Here is a 21,782-nt window from a genome sequence, read left to right as displayed (position 1 = left end):
CCTGGGACAAAAAGCTTATCAAATGGGGTTCCGTGGTCTAATTTGTGTCAGTTTAGAGGTCCTTGACGTGATAAAGTTTGGGAACCACTGAGCTACACAGCAGTTAAGACGTGGCAAACGTAAAGTAAAGACTATAACCTCTATGTAACAACTAGTTACAAGTTGGTTTGAGCTTAGTGGCTGCAACTGACTCCTGCATGGTCTCCAAATTGGCTTTTACTGCTATAAGGCTTGCAGGTACGGTTGAAATAAGTATCACAATAGGGACAGAAGCATTTGATGTTTTTTTGATTGATGCCCAGTGCAACTTAAATTGCGCTGCACTGGAATCCAATCCCACCACTTCACTTCTTGAAATTGAACATGTACATGTCAAACAATCTTGTTTTCTTAGTTTATGATTCAAATTTGTTAAAAATCATTGACAGAATATTCACAATATGAGTCAGATGAAAGTCGATAAACAGTATTATTGATTGATATTATGTCCCTGCCCTATATTTGCCGCCTATGGCTTCTTTAGACTGTAATGATACTAAAGGTGCTAGAATGTATGAAAGAGTCCCAGATAAATCACACACTGCACACAAAAATGAGTTCATTACATTTAATTGTTAATTAATTCATTGCACATTTGCTCAAGTGCAGTCATACTCAATGTAAAGCTTTAAAAAATACAATCTCAGTCATCTCTGACGTGACGTGAGCGCTTTAGTGTAGATTTTTTTTTTTTAAAACAAAATACAGATAAACCTTTTCTTTAGAGGTGTGTTCTTTGATAAATCTGTAAAGTAAACACTGAGAAACAGGGCAGCATAACTGGTCAACGTCAAAGATACTTTCATTCATAATTAGGTAGTGTGACTGTCGACAAAATACATGATCATTTCCCTTTGTCTGTGTAAACACGATTGTGTCTTAATTTTTTTTTTTTTTTTTTAGATTTGTAGAGTGCAACATACAGTACCTTTTAGAGGAAAGCCCTCGCATTAGCTTGAATTACCACTTTTCTGTTGGCACCTGAATTATCATAAACATCCCTCTTGAGCAGCGGCACATTCTGCGCATGCTCCACATCGCACAGACTCCGATCTTCCCTTTAGAAATAGCTCAACAGGTTTACAATACTTAACATTTTTTTTTCTCAAATTAAAAAAATAGTTTGGATCATCGACTGTACACAATACCAAAAACAATGTGCTTTTCCCCATATAGTGTATAGTGCTGAGTTCAATATGCCCTCCACCGGCTTTAGTTACAGTGCGCCCATCTCCCTTTTTTTTGAGGCAGGTGGTAGTCACAGGATGCATCAAGGAGGCCTCTCTCCATGAAACTTTCGGTGTCTGTACCTGCCGTTCTTTTCCTTGGCCATGTTGATGCAGGCGTTGTGCTTGTTGCTCTGCAAGTGGTTCCAGTACTTGATGAGTTCGTTGGGGTGGAACTGATGGGATGTGATCAGGTGGCTGTACTTGCAACTGGAGTAAGACACCCGCCAGTGGTTGAAGAGGAACTCGTTGGGAGGGGGCGCCGGGTCGATGCGCAGCTTCGCCAGGCAGATCCCCACGTAGACGTCCTCCAGGTGCAGCCTGCGTATGCTGAGGGACGCCTGGTAGATCAGCTCGGCCATGTCGCCTGAGAAAACGTACCCCGTGCCGGAGCAGAATATCGGGTAGCGCTCGCTCGGGTACAGCTCCGGCGGCATGTACCACTTGCTGTCCTTGTTTCGGTTTGGTGCGTAGCCCCTCATCAGGTAGCCGGTGAAGTACCGCTGCTTGGTAGGCAGCTCGGGCTTCAGCAGCTTTTGGACGAGATACTCGGTATTGACAAACATATCGCTGTCTGTCTTCATCACGTAGGAGGCGTGCGGGCAATAGGTGGCCACCCAGTTCATGCCCATCAGGGTTTTAATGGTCAGGTTGTAATAAGTGTCCTGATAGTCCTGTTGGATGATGTCGTGGTGAACGTGGCTCTCTTCCTCTATGCTGCTCTGGAGGTAGGTGTCTGAGCTCTTTCCCGTGCCGAGCAGGAAAAGACGGACGAACCCAAGGCCCATTGCTACGCTCTCGTTCCCCCACGTCTGGCGGATGGCGTTGCGGGCTTCGGCCTGGCCGGGTTCTGCAGCGATTAGGATGATGAGAAAGGGCGTGCTGTCCCTGCACTTGAAGGGCTCGTTCAGGATGTAGCGGTAGGGCTGAGCGCTGAGCCTCCCGCCTACGCCCATCTCCTTCTGTAAACTGTTATTAGTGCTCATGGAGTCCCCGAGCCCCATTACGCCCATCCTTGCTCCTCCTCCTCCTCCTGCCGCCGCCTCCCCCGCCGCCCCGTCCGCCTGCTGAGAGCTGAGGTTGAGCAGAGGCTTTGGCGCTACATTCCCCGTCTCCTTCCACAGGCTCCTCAGGGAGCTGCTCTGGTTGGCTTCCCCTTTGGTGCTGCGGAAGCCCCGGACGGTGTAGGCCAGCGGGTTTTCCCGGGGCCCGCTGCGTCCTGGCAGCCAGTCCTGGTGGCTGAAAAATAAGAAGAGGGTGAAGAGCAGGGCCAGCGAGAGGAGGCCGGCCACGTGGGTCCGGAAGAGGGAACGCTTGATGGTCCAGGTCATCTTGATGGGACAGCAGTGCCGCCGTCTCCACTGCATGGCGCAGATTGGGGTCGCAGGAAGCTGCTGCTGCTGCTCGAGAATGGGCGGCGGCGGTCACACGCAGTCACCTCAAACATGTGGTTGCCAACAGTCAGAGGGTTATCTGAGCTGGCAGATGGGTTGGAGTGAGCCTCCTGGTGGAGTCAGGGGAACGTTTGAGCCCCCCAGTGCAGCTCGCAGCAGGGTTAAAAGGGCTCCCGGTGGAGCTAGGAAGGCGATGATTCTCTGGCCATGGAGGCTTCTCCCTGGCTCTTCTTTGGCACTGTAGACAAACACAAGGTCATGCTCTGTGTCTTGTCTCCTTCAGGATATGATAAGGGTCACCTCCTCTGTGTTTGCTCTCTCTAATCTGAAACGAGAGAGAAAAGAAACTGAGAAAACAGCGTTGGCAGTGGTCCGTAAAAGCACCTCCTATTCTCTGGCACTAAGCCACATGTCAATTGTCTGAGTTGCAGATGTGTTTTTTATTCTACTTGCGGGGAGAACCGAGCGTATTTCTTAATCATTTTATTTATGGTTTGTTTTGACACACTCGGAGTGATTCCGAATTAATTTCTTCCAGATGCAAGAGCCCCAATTAGAGCTTTCTGAGGATGCAGTGCCCGCGATGGTAAATGGCACTTTTGGTAAGCTGACTTAACATTTTGAAAGGGAGAAGCTGAATCAATACGACAGCTTTGTAGCATCTTTGATTGGACAGGGACGCAGAACACAGCCGGCTCTGGGGATGTGGCTTTCTGAAAAATGGGAGATTTAGAGAATACTGTTGCAAGCAGGTCAGTGGCAGAAGGGAATATTTTCTGCTGTAAACAGCACAGTGCATACAGTGCATCTGTAAAAGCAAATCCAGATGTCAATCAGTCTCACAGTAAGCACAACTGACTAAATGAGCACATTGTCCTATTTACTTCACACGATGAAAGCAAATAAGAACATTTCCTAGATCACCACGGACACATCTCGCAGTTATGTCTCTGAAATTATTGAAGAATTCTTCGTGGAAACTACGAGCTGGCTGTCTGGCGCTGGGCACGGTGAGACGGTGGTCGCCCCTTGCATGTCATTATTCGGCTTAATGCCTGGGGCGGAAGTGTAAATTGCAGGTTTTTGCTCAACGTGATGCCGGCTAACGCTACACTGAGCCGCTTGGGCGAGCGAGTGTCATCAGCCCCCCGCTGCGCGTCGACAGCCAGGGAGGAGATGCATCTGTCAAAATGAGTTTTCAGGGTCCAGCAGGCAGTGGTGCCGAAGCCTGAGCCAGCCTCTGGCGATAACAGCCTTCACCCGCCATTCACCTTCCACCTTCGGCTTATCAATGCCGCCTATACTGTCTAGCGGAGACCACCCAGGCTGCTCGATCCCTCTACCACAGGCGTGAATACAGGACATACAAGGGAAAACATGTACCCAAACATGCAAACAACGCTGACAAAATGTGACGTGAATGATTGCATCTGTTGCCCACGGGGGAGTTGTGCACCAAGGGAAGCACAGAGGCGATCACGTATGCGCACACTGATTCTCTCTGAACTCACCAAGGCAAACAATCGGTTTGCACAAGCACAAAATTTACTGTGTGTCACACGTAATGGTATGCACACCAAATACTGCAGTGCACACACAATCAATCTCTTTTTGTGTGTTCACAGACACACTAACACAATGCAGATCAGACTTAATGGTGTTACACAACAAACACACTGCACTCCTGTGTGTATAAGACCCACGTAAAAGATGCATGTGCACATTCTTATACCCACACTGGAAACATACATCATCATAGTTGTGCATGGGAATACACACACACACATATCACCAGGGAAAACAGAATATGCCAGCAGAAACTTGCAGGTTGTACTAGTGAATATTAATGCAGCAGCAGAGCAAGTCTTGAATCCATCCTTCCTTCCTGAGTGTGTTAATTCACCGACTGCCTGCATCGCATTTTTTTGTTCACTTGTTCGCTCGCTTTTTTGAATAATTTGCGGCTATACCCAACGCCAGAGCGTTATTTCATGCAAAAAATGCTACATGCTGGCTTAGTGTGAGGCGGATTTTTCTGAAAACTTCCAATTTTCATTTCCTGCTATGTTTGCTCATTCATCATGACAACTGGCAAGGAACACGATAACCTTTTCAGGCGAGTGTGCTTACCCAGCGCAAGCAATTACGGGAGAATGAGAGGGGCCGGGGTCGGCTTTGTTTTAAAGGTTAACATACTTTACATCGAGGCATATCCAACGCTTGAGAGATTTCTCCTGTCAACTAAATGAACATCTAGTTACGTGAGCTCTGATGAAGTGTGCACAAACAGAGGGTCTCACGTATACACATAAATGCAGATGCACACACACACACACACACGTGTTGGACGCCCACACACACACCCACGCCGTCACATGCAGACCACCATGAATGGTTGGGTGTTTGGCTTTGTTTGTTTTTTTTCTCAACGTAAATGCCAATTTCACTGGCACATCCAGACATTTAGCTAATTTTAATTCATATCAGAAAGATATTTACCATCTGATTTCACAAAATGACGCAGCTGGCAGCTAAAGATTACTTTTTATTTAAATTCTCTCTCTCTATTCATTCTCAAATCGGTCAGGAAGTTTGTCCATTTGATGCTTTATTGTAGTCCGAAGGGAATACAGTTGTAAAATCCAATAAATATGGCAAGTGGGGCGCAGAGTTTCAGGGTTAATTTGACTCTCAGTCTCTATTGTTAGCAATCTAGTTGGGAGCCAAGAAAAAAAAAACTGTTTATCCAGCTACCTACTTGAACTCTACTCATTACAGCCAAGGGTGTAGTTTTGTAAATGAGAGGACTGAATTGTCCATAGCAACCGGTGTTTGCACACCAATTCTCGTCACACCAAATATAGCGCTAGCAAAGCAGCGGGGGGGGGCACGGTGAGCTGTTATGATCCACAGATCGATAAAAATGAATTGATCAACAAAAGGGTTATCGACACTGAGGAAATGTTTAATTCTATTAAGCGATTTCAAACTCAAACATGATGCAAGACTTCGTTACGGCTCTATTTACTTTTTAGCAGTTCCATTTAATCTGCCAATGCCTCTCCTCATTAATTCATTTTCCTGCCTCCCATCAATGTCACTTTTATGCAAGCCAATTAGTTACACTAGCACTAATTAAAGCCCCAGCGATTCTGCAGCGGTCAATAATCAGAACGAAGGCTGGGGGAGTGACACGGTGGTGACATACTAGGCATACATTATAGCGTTGTCTCTGTCACCACATCAGCTTCAAACCTAGAGGGGGAAAAAAACAGAGTAAAAGGAGGACGGTTTTCTACAGCGAGGTATGAACGTCATTCTCCCTGCCTAAACAGCCTAGCCCGTTTTTTGCCTCCACATTGTGCGTAATGCATGCAAAAATAAGCTTTGCCGATGTCGATGGGGACACGACCTTCATTTAGTAAAGCAGTGCACTTTGTGATAGTGACACATTTTCCTCAAGACAAATACAGCTCCCATTTGTGAGCCGTTTAGAAGGGCTGTTCACTGAAGTTAGAGGTTAAATTCTGCTTTATTGAAACAGGCCTGACTCATTATGTGGCTGACTGAGGTTCACTGCCTTGAAGCAACAATCCTCATTCAACCACTGCGTTCATCATTTATTTTTATGTTAATACAGAGTGCGTGGCCTTCATCAGGGTAAAGAAAAGTCTGAGTTCTTGAAAAATACCTGGACTAAGGCCGTATGACAAAATACAAAATTAGTGTCAAAAAACAGTGAAAAATTGCCATTATAATTTCCCTGAGCCCCAAATGACATGTTCAAATGCTTCTTTTGTCCAACTAACAGTTTAAAGAAACATTCAGTTTGCTATCATGAAAAAAAGAGCAAATACTCATATTTTGGAGGAAGGAAGCAGCAAATGACAACTAACAGCGCCAACAGTGCAAACAACGGCAAGTGCTGACAGAGCTAACAGTGTTAACCTGAGGGGGAACCGGAAGGTGGGTGCTACACTTCCGTTATCAGCTGTGTCATGAACTATTGCTTAAATATACTACCCAACAGTATATAAAGTAGTTAAAAGGAGCTCCAACTTGACTAACTACAACATCAGTAATAATTATTCCAATTACATATGTAAGGGATAATGTACAGCGAACCGGTCATTGTTGTGAAACTAATCCCATCAGGGTTTATATCACAACAATGACCCGCTAGCTGTACATTATCCCGCTTATTACACGGCTACTTACTTAACAAATCAATAATTTGACACAAAAACTGTCCGCCCGAGTCTGACATCAGAACTGCGCCCATAGAAATAGTCTGTTATACATAGCAACGGTCTGTTATAAAGAAATAACAGACCGTAGAACGCCATGACGTTATTTTACTGCATAATGAGTACTTTTGATAAGTACAGTACATTTGTGCTGATAATCCTTCTGTACAATTATGAACTTTTAAGACATTTACTTGTAATGGAGTATTTTTACATTGTATTATTTATACTTTTACGTACAGTAAGTAGAGGATCTGAATACTTCTTGCACCACTGTTTTTTTTTTTTTTTTTTAAACTCAAGCACTTAGCTTACTTTTGAAGTAGTGGCTGTATTCTCAGCTTTAGTAACAAAGTTTTGTTTTGGGGTTGATTTGGCTCTCAGTCTCTATTGTTTTCATTCCAGTTGAGAAAAAAAGAAAGAAAAACTGTTTATGCAGCTAGATACTTGAACTCTATTTATTATGCCATGGGTGTAGGTTGGCATATGGGAGGACAGAATTGTCCCTACCAACTGGTGTTTGCAAACAAATGCATGTTGCTGGTTGTTAGTTGACTATTTAATGGAGAGCCGTCACGGGTCAACTGTTCACCTGCCCGACATACAAAGAGCTGCTGTGTGACTGGTTGTACTAATAACAAGACCAAAAATGCAACTCTCCAGTTTTATATTATACCCCTTGAGGAATTGCTAAGGACAATGTGTCTGGCAACGGCCATCAAGAGCGCTCGCGTAACAGCAACTCCAACGGGAAGTGTCAACCAAAACATACCCTGGTCTCCCAAGTCAAATTGCACTTATGTCTGATCTACCTATTACAAAACAGGTGATAATAATAAACAAATCTCTCATTGTTGGCGCTGCCTGTGTTTTGCCAACCAGCAAATATGTGTCGTCACTCCCTTTCCTCCCTTCTTTGCCTCTATTGCAATGCAGCACACATAGCGGTCTGAAGGGGATACTACCATATCAGCAGAGCGCAGAGCAATAACGTAATGCGCAGCAAACTATAGGGCAGGTAAAGTTTTCCTTAAAATATTGTGACTTCATTCTCATTAAGTTACGACTTTAATTATATTTTCAATTTTCACTTGGCACATGAATTTTGGGTTTTCCTTGACGTAATTAAAGCGATTCCACTAATGAAGTCGCTCTCAATGTGTCCCCACCAATGCTGAAACCATGGATGTATAAAGAGAACTGGATACTGCGTTGGAGGCGGGGTCCTATACATTCCTATGAGAGTTGCTAAATGACGCATGAAGCCAAAATAGCTCGACTGCCTAGTGATAAAGTACTCGGATCATCCTGCGATCATTTGCATCCATTGGGCCCAGAGAGCAGGCGCAGTAGTGTTTCCTTTAACCCCGCCTCCTAGCCCTCAGTCCAGCTGCGGTCTGTGGGCTCATTTACATAAACGGAGGAAGGGAAATAATCTGGATTTCGATATTAGTGCATTTTACAACTTTACGGACCTAATGATTTAAATAAGGGCTAATCAAGTGTTCGTACAGGGAAGTTAATTTACCTCATCAAAAAATGATCCTTTCAGTTACAGACGTCTCTTTCCCAATGGCATCACGTTACGAACACAGAAGTTGTAGTACCACCATTTGGCCACTACCAAATTTTGCTTCAAAGCCTGGCGCTCTTCCTGGGGGCTTAGTTGAAACGAAATCTAGGCCCTCTGTTTAAAGCATCTATTTGAACTATTTATCTATTACTTTAGGCTAAATGCTAACTTCTGTGCTCGCTTGCCAACTAGTTTCGAAGCACTCTCAATCGGTCTCAGTGTTCAGCTGTTAACAGCTTACTCACTTGTTTTCAAGTTACTCCACAACGCTGGCAACTACAGAAGGGCAAGTAGTCCTGTTTGGAAAATACTTGCATGAGTGATAAAAGTTTCATAAAAATATAAAATTTCAAGTATTGAGCAATGTTACTTATTCATTATGTATTGCAATGCATTTGCTCCGTTTATTAATTAAACTACTGGGCAACATGTAACACTGTCCATTGATTCAATTTTGTTTTCCTTTTTCTGTGTCCATATTGGCCTACCTGCTCGAGTTCACTCCTCGAGGTATGTTTATAGTCATGCAGATATTTCAATTTCAATATAATTATAAAGCATTCAAATTATATTTAAAAAAAAAAAAATCAGCAGCAACATCTCTTTCCAAATATCAGTGCTCCTGTTCATTTGGATACTCAGACTTTGTAACTGTAAGAAAGAGTTAAAAAGTTTGTTTGGGGTAGGTCTATTTGAGAATGTCGTTGGGTGCAGCCTGACTCAACTAGGATAGAACCGCTGGGAGAGGGAGCGTTGCATTCTCGCTAACCGATGCAGAGCAGATGAGTGACACTGGATAGCCAGCTATGTTTTTTTTTTTTTACCCTTCATCACACACAGGCTGGTCAAATCTGGGCCAGGCCGCAGGAGCCCCCATTACAAAACATGACCATATCTAATCCTCAAAGGGTCAATTCACCCAAATGACAAAAAAAAATACATTTTATAGCTATTTTTCTGGTGGTATCCAGCCATACAGACAGTTTTATTTGCCCTTGTTCTGACCATCTCTGCCTCCACCTCAATAAAACAGAGGGAGGAATGTTGTTCTGATGGAAACTAGTTCCAATAAAAACTTTGTGACATCTGTGTATTGATCAAGAATAACAGGAGCTTTATTCATTTAAAGCCTCTGAACACCAACACAGGTGTTTTCAGTTTTGCTGGCTGATTAGACCTCTGCTCAGGTTGAAGGTAGGGATGCACCCATACCGATACCGGATCGGATATCGGGCCGATACTGACTCAAATAGCTGAATCGGATATCGGTGACAATGTGGCCGATCTATTCAACTAAATTCTATTTTTATATAGTATATAAATTATATACTGGAATTTTAATTCCTGTTTCAGTTTTGACCAATTTGTTGCAGCATTCAAAATGTTTACACCTGAATTGTAATTCTTGTTCATTTTGAAGATTGAAGTTGTTAGTGTATGGTTATTATTTTAATAATAGTAACGCTTGCACACTTCTACATGCCACACTATTTTTACTGACTGCGTTCCGATCCTGCTTGGATCGTCGTCAGGTCTAAATGTTTGTAAAAAGTGTTTGATGGATGTGGTTTCCACTTTTTCAAACATTCTGAACTGACGAAGATCCAAGCAGGATCGAAATGCAGTCAATAATAAATAACAATTCACTAAATTTATATCTATGTACTTATTTGTTATATTTTGTTTTACAAAGTTAGGAAAGCAATGTTTCAGTCAAGCCTGATGTTGCCTTATACATAAAAGAATGATCTTCCACACAGCGAGGCACACAGCTTACTAATTACACTGGTATCAGATCGGTACTCGGTATCGGTCGATACCCAAAGCCAAAGTATCGCTATCGGTATTGGGTCTAAAAAAGTTGTCCCTAGTTGAAGTAGCTATGACGGGAATTTATTAGGACACAAAATTTCATCTACCACTAAGAATGATAAAGGTGCAATTTGCCCCACCCTAACAGGTGTAACAGGAGACTCAGGAAGCTGTCAATCAATGTGTCTATACACGCCCACACAGTCCTGAGAAGAGGTCTGATCAGACAGATTAACGCAAATCACCTTTAAAGACATGTTGCTGTTTAATTTTTTAGGGCGGAAATGATAAGTCCATTATCAATTAGTTGATTGACAGATAATCTGCAACTATTTTGATAAACGTTTAAGTCATTTTTCAAGCAAAAAAAGCCAAATATTCCCCAGTTTCAGCTTCTAGATTGAGAGGACTTTATGCTTTTCTTTGTGTAATGTGACAGTAAACTGAATACCTTTTGGTTTTTGACTGTGGTTGGACAAAAGGAAAAAAAGGGTTTCGGGAAACTGTAATTGCTGTTTTTTCTTTTTTTGTTTTCTGACCGTTTGTTTTAGACCAAGCAATAAATTGGTTAATAAATGATAAGGCAGAATAATCAACAATTAATATAATCATGATTTAACCCCTAGTGTAATGTTACAGGCAACTTTTCCATGTTGTGAGCACCACCGATGGAATTCACCGAGGCAGAAACCTCAGACGGACATCTCAAAAACTTTACCAGATGAAGCCAAAACTGGTGAGAAATCTTTTTTGTTGTTGTGTGAACTGACCCTTTAGCACACAAGTCAAAGCCATATAACGTAGCTGTACAGGGTAACATTTAGTTTCATTTGTCCCTTAAAAAAAGGCCGTAACAAAAGGATCGAGCAGCCTCTTAAAAGTGGACTCAAAAATACAAGAGCCCTCTGGGAAATAAAGCGCTGGCAGCTCTGAACTACAATAGCTGTAGTAAATATTATATGACAGTGATTTTCTTCCACTCAGCGAGAGCGATATCCAACCCCCTCTCATTGTGCATGCTGCCAACTTTCACCACCAAATTTAATTCCAACAGTATTTCTGTTTTACTTCGTTAATAAAAAACCCCGGCCGTCCTCGCACTTCCACTCTTTTTTTTCCGGGGATGTCGGTTCAGACGCCATGCAGCAATAAATTATGAGGTGGTTTGAAAATTAGACCCTATTAAAGTTTCATAGTCTAGTGGGCAGAGCGAATACCCAGATGGTGAGCTTAGCTGCTTTTTTTTTTTTTTTAATGTCCATCTCAGCAGTTATAGCATGCACAGGCTTTTTTTCAGAGCCAAATAGCTCAGGCAGCTGGACGTGATGAAGTGGATAAAAAGCCCTGTTAATTGAACTGGATCAATGGGGAACTCCCATCTGGCCTCGCCTCTTGGCAGGTTCAACAAGGAGTTTCCTAAACTTGAATCTATGTAGTACTCCATACAGTTTGGACTACTGACCCCCTTTTTTGGTGTCAGTGAAATGCACCTCTGATCTGCTCTGCATGGGCAAGGATGAATGAAAGCTATCATCATCAGCATGGTAAATGGACTTGCATTTATATAGTGCTTATCTTCCGACCACTCAAAGCGCTTCACACTACATGTCAGTATTCACCCATTCACACACACTGATGGCAGAAGACTGCTAAGGTGCCAACTTTGCCCATCAGGATCTAATTTAAATACTTCACACACTAATTCACACACCAATGGCTATGCCTTCAGGAGCAATTTGTGGTTAAGTGTCTTGCTCTGTCTTGGACGCACCAGAACAGCCGGGGATCGAACCACCGACCTTCCAATTGGTGGACAACCTGCTCTACCCTCTGAGCCAAGTTATAATAAAATCAAAGTACTCTTCATTTTCCAGCCTGCCTGCCTTGAGGGGCCCGTGCAACATTTTAGGGAGCCACTGGGGGTCCAAAAAAAGTGCCTGATGATGGGAGAGGAGATGCATGGTGTTGGGGGGACATAGATGGATGGATGGAAGGGTGGATGGCTGGATGTAGCCTAATGGAAGGGAGAAGGAACAGGAGGGCGTGGAAGGCTAAATGAATAATGAGGATGTGGAGGAGCTGATGAGACGTGCAGTGCTGCGTACCTCCTCCTCCTCATGCTGCTGCTGCTGCTGCTGCGGCTGCTTGCAGGGCTGCGGTCGGCTGAGAGAGTGAGTGAAGCCCCGGTGCCTTCACCCTCCATCACCATTGGAAACAGCCCTCTCCTCCTTCTTCCAGCTCTTAATAACACTGACACCTCGGATGTGTTATACGTCCCTCCTCGTCCTCATCCCCACACAGGCTCCTCAGCAAACCTGCAGGTTTTTTGGGTTCTTCTTCTCCTCCTGCAGCAGCTGCTGCTCCTCCTCTCCTCTCCTCCTTGTGTCCGTTAAACACAACAATACCTCACTCTCTACTTCATCAATAATAATAATGTTGGTTTTCACTGTTGTTTTCCTGATCTTTATCCTAGTTTATCTCCCTCCCCAAGAGCTCAGAGATGTTATTTCAATGTAAACATGTAAGAGAAAACAGCACAGCATCCACACACACACACGTTTATCCGGAGAGCCCGAGAGGAGCAGCTGCAGAGCGGCAGAGCAGCAGCAGGAGAGCGGGCTGGTCCTTCACGATGCTCGGCTCGGCTGCAGGCTGATGGAGCCTTTCAGCGCGGTGGAGGAAAAAACAACCAGAATACAAAAATATAATATCCTCTCACACAGATAACATGTTCCCCCGAGTCCAGAAGGCAAAAACACAAAAATAACTAGTCGTCTACTTTCACCTCCACGCTTGGCTTTGTCTCCTCTTTGTTTTCTCGCTCCTGCAGGATCTTTTTACTCCGCTCCGGGTTTTTTTTTTTGACCGACCCCCTGTCTGATTTCGCAGCCGGGCAAGGCAGCTGCTGGCCCGGGTAAGGCAGGCTGTCAGACACCGCTCGACTGACGGAACTCTACCACGTCACTGCATTATTATCGGAGCGCGTCTCACGTGACTCTCATGCTGCGTTCAAGGGGTGTGGGTGAAAACACACACACACACGCACACGCACAAGCTCAAAGTGTGTGCCAATTACACACCGTTATGATTAAAACTTGCTACAGCCCTGTATGATTACTGACATTATTCTTGTTAGGAAAAATACAAATTTAAAAGGGACTGTTTGCAACTTTTTACAGGTATAAATCTACCGGGTCGGTGTCCCATGCGCGCTCGCGTTATACCGCTCCGTAGCCTGCTTGCCTTCACTCACACAACGCCTGCGTTCTCGCTCCACCTTTATACGTTCACGCGCGCTCACTCCACACTGCAGAAGACTTCGTAGCTCTGAGAATATCTAGTGAATGTACAGTGGACGTTTGTGCAGAAATAACTGCTGCAGCTCCTCCAGACCAACAGAGGTTTTCAGTGTCTTGTGAAGTGACGGGGCTCCGCAGAGAGAAACCTTATCGTCTCGGGTGGCAGTGTCTCCCCTGTTCCCTCCGGTCGCGGTCGGAGATGATAACGTTTCTCTTCCTGCTTCAGCCCCGCTGCTTCAGCCTCCAGGGCTGAAGCAGCGGGGCTGAAGCAGGAAAAGCCAACACTAGGAACATCATTGATTCATGGAGAGACCTTCATCTGGTCAGCTAACATTACTGCCAAGCAGTTGAAATATAGATTGATATTGTGGTTTTAGCTGACGTGTGTCGCCTCACTGTTTTGAGCGATGCTCGTTCATGTCTATTTAGAGTGAGCACAAGCGCGAGGGCGAGCGACATGACGCTGACTTTCGTCGGCCGCAGGTGTCGCTGTTAACAAGCAATTTCTGATTCTTACAAACAGTCCCTTTAAAATAAATTTGATTGGGAGAAACAAATTTCCTGAGAAGAATTTGCGCTAATGGTAGCGAGTTAACCTATGGTACAGCCTCCCGACCGCGGCCGGAGGAAACAGGGGAGTCACCGGAGTTTTGGTCGGAGACGATAACGTTTCTCGCTGCGGAGCAAGCGAACAAAAGCAAGAAGAAGGTCATACACACTCAGGAGGCCTTAAACATGACTTTGAAATTCAAGGATCTTTTATTGTCATTCTGCAACACAGGGTTGCACAACGAAATTAAGTTGTAGTCCATTTATGTCACACGTGAACAGCATAATTGACAGCTGTGATTGACAGCTGCTCTGAGCCAATCATTGCAACGCGGTCTGGAGGTGCACGGTTCAGAGCTCAGACCCTCCATGCACAGTCACTCAGGCAGCAATTGTGCAATATCGCCGTCTGCACCACGCCAACCTCAAGAAGCATAAAACCGGTTTTAGTTTATAGCTCCCATCCCGGCTCTCCGCTCCCAGTGGCGTTTGGTCCAGCTGGTCTCGCTGGGTGGTCGGAAGATGCCGTGGCAGTGATCGTCTCAAGGTTCGCTGCACTTGATCCAATTTTCCACGCGTCCTTCTCCACTGTTGATGAGTGTATCTCTGTCATATGCTATAAAGACAAAAGACTAAAAACAAAAATATGGCAAAGTTCATGGGATCTGCATCTGCATGTGCCACCGTCACCATGGCAAAAACTCAACCCCCCCAAAAAATAAATGGCATAATTTCAATCACAAGTTCCCTTTTGAGCAAAAAGCTGAGCAATGATTTACCATTTTACACTGCATAGCCTTGTGGACACCCTACTGTACATACCTTTGAGTAGGCTACTTTCAGTCTGAGTTTGGGCATGGGGCCCTTAGCTTCAATGAAGGGAAATCTAATTGCTACAACAAACAATTATTTGTCTATTATACAATACTGTGCTTTTTGTGACAACAGTTTTTTTACTTTCCTGTTTAAACATGACAATGCCCAAATGTGCTAAGAGTGCAAACAACTCTTACTGCTGGCAGAGCCACCAGTGTTTTCCTGAGGGCGAACCAGAGGGTGGGTGCTACGCTTCCGCAAAGATGTTGAGTAACATTTCGAAACAAAAGAGGAAGTGTACAGAAAGCAACGTGACAAAGATCCTCTATAGGATTGAAATGTTGCAACAAGAGGAAATCATGCAGCTTTATTGTCTCATCTTTTGGTCCACAAAACAAAAAGAACAAGAAAATTATAGTAGCTACATATCCATGTCCGGCAATGGCATACTTTCAATATTGTTTGTAAACGTGATGAAAATGTGCTTTAAATAACATGGGTTTATCATCCCAGACATATGACTGCAGATTAGGGATGATTTGGAGCTATCAGGGTCTATTCTGGGGGTGAAAAAAAAGAAAAGAAGAAGACAATTTGCAAGCAATGACTTCCACCTGCAAGCTAAAGTGGATGGTTTTTCCAAATAGGAAACTCATTCCTCCCACTTTCCCCACATTCACATGAATGCAGCATCACTCCCTCCTCCTCCCCATCCTCCCAAGCCATCCACCCTGCTCCCCCCTCTGTGGGCGGAAAAAAAGGGGATTTAACTCCATAAGAGCATGGTGGCCAGCGGTTGTCTGGTAACAGCTGGATTTGCCACCATTGTGCTCTTTGTTTAACCCTGCCTGCAATGTTTCTCACCGGCCTGAACCCTTTTAAAACACATGTTTTTGCCCTGTTTGTTACATTAGTAACGCATCATTATGCACACATGATTACCAACTATATTTAGCATGCTTTCACATCTAGACTGACTAGGAAAAAAACACACTTGAGGTCCTCGACAGCACTGACTCTCCCCCTCTACTACAGCGTGCCGATGAAACCCTACCTGTCTCATTAATGACTTAAACACAATGCGAACCCCCTTCATCAGCCTTCAGTCATGTTTACACTCATGCAACTCCAGAGACCACCGTGTTTCTTGATAAGCGATGAAAGCAGCTCGTCTCTCAGTAGACCAGATGGAAGTGTGGCTCATGCACAAGAAGCTCGCCACTTCAGGGAAAGCAAGCCAGTGGGAGAGCTGCCCCCTTTGCAGCACTGTAAATATTGTAAGGTAGCACCACAGCATTGGAGCACAGGTTGACTGAATAATTAATAGGAGCTGTGTCTTTGACAGATATACTTTGGAGGCCATTAGCTCTGCTACCTGGCCGGTGAGAGCATATTTGTCAAAAGAAAGTAATGCCGAGGTGGTGATTGATTTCCCGAGGCTGCCAGGTTAGAGGCAGCGCGCCTCTGTACATTAATATCATGTGGCATCTATTAGATAGGTGACTTCCTCGACGCGTCTGGCCCGGCTGCCTCGGCAAAGACCAGCGTATCAAAATTTAAACTGTCATCATTAATTGCTGGTGCTCGGGGAGTATCTTGGAACACCATATCTGCCTCTCCTGCTGTAACTCACAGAGAGTCTCTTGCACACAGACACATAGATGCTGCAGCCCATTCTCATTCCCAGGGCATCAAATACCGACGCTTTGTAACGGCCGTCTGCGTTCCATACCGCCACACAAGGCACCCTTTCGCGGCGGTAGGAGACGCACCAGGCTTTTCCATTAACTACAGTGTAAACCCATCTGCGGCAACAGTAAATGAACTGGGAAGTGCTGTGGTGACGAAAGTGAAAGAGACTCACAGGGCGGGCGGGCAGGCGGGAGGGGTGGGACCACTGTTCGTGTCCCATGCGTTACATTTCATTTCACTTTACAATCAAATGTTCGTCGGGTCCGGTGTTCACAACGTCAAGTCACATTTGCACTGTAAAAACGAAGTAATTTTAAGCCCAACCATGTTGTTTTTTTTCCTAAACCTGAGTAAGTGGTTTTGTTGCCGAAACCTAAGCAAGTGTTTTTGTTTAAGTTACAACATTAAGCATGCATTTACTGTGACCGTAATGTAACGCAGAGGGTTCGTGAAGCACGTGTTTGTGCGACGGAAAAAAGTGATGCCGAGGGGTCTAACAAAGCGTCGGTTTGGAACGAATTTGGATGAGAATGTGTTGGATGTCTTCATGTACAGTAAATGCACATGCACACAAACCCCATACTTTATTACTTTCCTTAAATGTCTCAGTGATGGCTCTGCTGTCATTTTTTTTTTTTTTTTTTTTTTATAAAGCGGATTGCAGCTCCTGTAATGTGATCTCCTTTTATCTCACAAAAGTTAAACACCCATCCATGCCTTGAAGTGGAAAGTCAATAAAAGCATGTGCGTACTTTGGCAGGAACTGAGGTGCTATTCACAAGATGGGGCTGCTGTGGAAGAGCAAATAAAGACAGAGACCACATTTCTTTATTGTGTGGGTTTTTTTTGTTTTGTTTCAAACACATCACTAAAAAAGATAAAAAAGAGTACAGATCTTTTCTATGCAAAGCTGTGGCGGTACTGAGTTCCCCAGACTTTAGTTGTTCAGTCAGAAGACTGAAAAACAGTTCCCATCCACATAATAATATAAATTAAAATGCCTTCTTAATAATAATAATGAACAAATGCCTCTTCAATAATGAACAAATGCCTCTATATTAACAAACAATTAAGGAAACTGAAATATTGGTTTGTGTTTTTCCTTTTACCCTCCTTTAAAGTTTTCCCAAATAAAATACACTAAAAGAAATGGGTATAAAGGGTTTCATTGAAAATCAACAAATGAATAGAATACAAAAATACAGCCTGCAGGCGTTAGGCTATTGCAAGGCAAGCCAGCTGTTGCACAAATAGCACCTAATCGTCCCAGTGAAGGGAACCTAATTGGTTGGCACTTAACTTGTTTCCCCAACTAGGAGTCAACACTCTCAACAAACAAAACACAAAGATCACAGAATCCCAAAAGGGCCCAAAACAGACCAGAGTTTCTGGTAAAGCTGATAACACATGTTGCATTGAGTGAAGGAGAGATCAGAATGACACTGGGTGTGCAGTTTCCCTCCTCTTTTAAGCCCTACAGAAAGGGCGTCGTTACACCCTGATTGGCCAAGAGGGGAATGCACCAAGCTGCTCTCAACTATCATTTAAGAGCCAGTCCCCACACCCTGCGCAACAGGTGAACTGAATAACCCTCTAATCACTCAGCAACTCAACCAAAAAAAACACCAGGGAAAAGGGAAACAACAGCAAGCACCAGAGAATTGGCAGCTGCCACAAAGCAATGAGTTCACATACAAACGGTGCAACATTTGCATAGCAACCTGGAAACCCTTTCACATTTGAATAATTTCTAATTTCTATGCTTTCAGTCATGGTCAATTCGCCACATTGGCAAGTTCTGAATGGAAATGCTAACTGACATGGCAAATAATGCAGTTATATCCACCTATTCACATTGTGAGTTTACCCATTTTTATAAGTCAATTGTGTTTTTAACTTTGTTCTAATTCTTCCTAAAGCACATTTTCCTCAGGTTGTTCTGTACTTTACTTTTTTTTTTCTCTCAGACACTGCTGGAGGAAGGAAAGGTTGGTTATCTCAACGCTACGCCTTTTAAGAAACGCCGTCTCAGATGACATGCGAGCTGTTATTGCTTCTCTTAAAGAGTGCAGTTGCAATATCCTGTGGCAGAGCCTCAAGTGCAGGCAGGGATGTCTCTGTGAATATCTTTGCCTTCACTCAAGCTACATCCAGACTAATGCGTTTTCATTTTGAAACAGCGTTTTCAAGCGAAAATGATCTCCGGGCACACAAGCAGGCCTCTGTTCAATGAACACAAATCGGGGAAGTATAAAGCAGGAAGCATTAATTCACTTAATTTCATATTATCTTGGGAGCTAATTATAGCATCAAATTACACAGGTTTAAATGTGACTTTTATCATTCAAATCATAGGAGGACAAATTGACTAACGTGTGGGGGGGGGGAGGGGTTTTGCTGATAGCGACTACCTTTGCACCTGCAATCAACATGTTTTAATTATGCCTGTGCATGTTTTGATTAAAAAAATGATTTGCACAAGTCACACATACTGCATGGCACAGGAGGAATCATGAAAAAAAAAGTGTCCAATGTCACAAGAGACGCAATCGACCACATTAATGACAAAGTGAAAATGTAATGTATGCCAGATCCATATGGAAATACATATTCCCGAGCAGATCCAATCAGAAAATTCATGCGTTTCAAACCGTTGGCAGGCAGATTGGGTAGAAGCATGCCTGTCAAAATGGATTGTCTTGATTCTTGCAGACGGGCAGCAAGCGGCGTTTACCGTCAATATATAGAGACGGCGAGCCAGCCAGCACACATGCACGGTTGCCTGTGTTTCTTCTCAAGAAAGAGATATCTGATTTCAGTATACAGGCGATACATTTTAATTCCATGTGTAAATCCATCTCAACCGTATCCACACACGTCTGGATACAAGATACTTGTTATAGCCTGGGCTTAAGAAGCTATATACGCTCATCGCTGCTAGATATACAGTAGGTGTGGTCAGACAGTCTGAGATCCAGCCACAATGTACAAATGAGCAGTGCAAACAAGAAGAGCTGGAGGTGAAAGCAGGAAGTCATGTGGATACATTACGTTCCTTTTAGGGCATGAGAGTAATGTGGAGTGATCTCGTAATTAACAGTATATCAAGATCCATATTGACATGACAAAAAGCAGCAGAAAGAGATTTGCACGGAAAGTAGTTTACATGTAATAAAGAGTAAAAAGCAGAGGCTACTTCATGCAAACTGGTTTTAAACACTTAAAAATCAGACGGTGGTCGCTATTCTGTCTTTCAGAGGTTGTAGCGTGCTCAGTTTTAAAGCTAGAGTGAAAAATTAAACCTAAGGAATCCATTGTTACCAACCACGCCATGCTAACATTTCAGGGAGAACGCAAAATAACGTTCCGAAGTGACGTTAAATTTTGGCGAGGAAAAACTGGCATGGCCAACTTCAAAGGGATCCTTGACCTCTGACCTCAAGATATGTGAATAAAAATGGGTTCTATGGGTACCCACGAGTCTCCTCTTTATATTATAAAATTACCTGTTGTGACTTCTAGGATAATCACAGTCTTATAAAACTTTACAAACAAAAATATATGGCTTTCTGAAGAGTATTCATAACTGAAGTACTTGCTATTCAATAGCCGTAAAATTCAATTCTTGCAGAAATCTCTTTCTGCAAAGCTTTTTTTATGGTGTTCCTCTAGGTCTCGGTGTCTTAATGTGTTATTTTGGTGGGATTTTTGACCATTTCTATCAATCATCGAGTAGTAAAAGTTAAAAGGTTGTAAAACTGTAAATTTATCACCAAATCTGTGTAACAAATGGGTATCAACTCAAACATTGCTGGTGAAAACTCATGAGACATGAGTGAGCGTGGGATCGGCCATCATATACTTCCATCATAATGTTCTAAGCCCTTATACACGTTCACAATTTATTTTAATTCATTTCTATTTCTGATTCATGACTAGAACAACTTGACACACAGTGCTGAGCAGCTGCGTAGCTGTGGGTGGGCCTGGGTGGGCCTGGGTCCACCCACTTGGTACTCAGGCCCACCCAATCAGAAGGCTTCCTTTTTTTTTTTCTGGATCATCCAGTTAATAGCAGTAAGCGCTGTTTCAGTTATCTGACTACGACCATAAAGTGGTAGTGCATTTCACAAACAGAAAGCCTAGAATTTTACTTTATCCATTTAAAATAAATTCTCCTCTGTGTTTACGTCAGCCAGTTACATAAAAGTTACTACGAGTATGCATATACTTGGCTGAATGTCACCAGATAACACTGTCACTTGTTAAACGAAAACACCTGTATATTGAGGAACAGAAGCCTGAGGAGCAGGAGGAAGAAGGTCAGCCATCATTCTCAACCGTATATTGAAATGTGTTTTGTGTGAGAGTGAGTGTCTTTGTCTGGTGAGGATCTTTGTTCCCCCATCTAGGTGCTCTCTCTCTGATTGGCTGGAGGTGTGGGACGGTCTGGGGTGTGTCGACTGCTGATTGGTCCAATCATCATCTCTGCAGTTTAAAAATGCTCAGGTGCCCAGCAGTTTGAAAGCAGCCTTGTTCTGTCTCCGAACCTTTGTGTTAAAGCTGTGATCTAGAGTTGAAATAGTAGCCTAGGTGCCCTAGTTGGCTTTGTAACTGTGTAACTAGTTGTAGGTTTTCCTTGTTGCTAAAGATAGCACTTCAGTGGTAGGGGTGAACTGCCCTCGTCACCGTACCCATAACAAGCCCTACTGGTGAAAGACTCTTTTCAGCTGTCAGTTGGATAAAAACTGGCATCAGGGCATCACATCAGACTGAACTCTTTGTCCCTGCTCACCTTTGAAAGGGACTATGAAGTCATTTCAGTGTTCAACACCAAGCCCCATCGTCTCCTGCTGGAATCATCAAAAGCAAGCTCATTTACAATTATGGACTAATGGTCTAATTCATTATTATTGTTTATTGGGTATAGTTTATGTTCGGTGTACAAATTGGATTTTATTGCATTGGATTTTATGCTGATGTTGCTGCCAGCTGTGCGTATGAATATGTGGCCGCCGTTAAATTGCATTTTTAACGTTAATGCAGGTGATCTATCCATACGCTTGATTAAACAGTGTGCGTGAATAAGTGGCCGCCGGGCCAGGCTATGCTATGCTGTTTATGTTTGTCTTGTC

At 43.6% G+C, this 21,782-nt stretch overlaps 1 protein-coding gene across 3 annotated transcripts; it reads right to left on the bottom strand.

The window, feature by feature from the left end:
* Positions 1-593: 593 nt before the first annotated feature.
* On the bottom strand, positions 594-13,255 carry b3galt2 (UDP-Gal:betaGlcNAc beta 1,3-galactosyltransferase, polypeptide 2). 3 transcript variants are annotated; one of them, XM_037770599.1, is made up of 2 exons: positions 12,003-13,255; positions 594-2,984 (listed from the first exon to the last, which is right to left on the bottom strand). In XM_037770599.1, exon 2 carries the CDS (start codon positions 2,630-2,632, stop codon positions 1,310-1,312), a length of 1,323 nt encoding a protein of 440 aa, XP_037626527.1. In that variant the 5' UTR covers positions 2,633-2,984; positions 12,003-13,255; the 3' UTR covers positions 594-1,309. The 3 variants fall into 3 exon arrangements, with proteins under 3 accessions (XP_037626527.1, XP_037626526.1, XP_037626528.1); XM_037770598.1 differs by having other exon boundaries at positions 12,397-13,255; XM_037770600.1 differs by having other exon boundaries at positions 13,077-13,255.
* Between the last annotated feature and the right edge of the window lie 8,527 nt (positions 13,256-21,782).

Source organism: Sebastes umbrosus, chromosome 5, assembly GCF_015220745.1.
Source record: "Sebastes umbrosus isolate fSebUmb1 chromosome 5, fSebUmb1.pri, whole genome shotgun sequence".
NCBI lineage: Eukaryota > Metazoa > Chordata > Actinopteri > Perciformes > Sebastidae > Sebastes > Sebastes umbrosus.
This window is presented reverse-complemented; position numbering and strand designations above follow the sequence as displayed.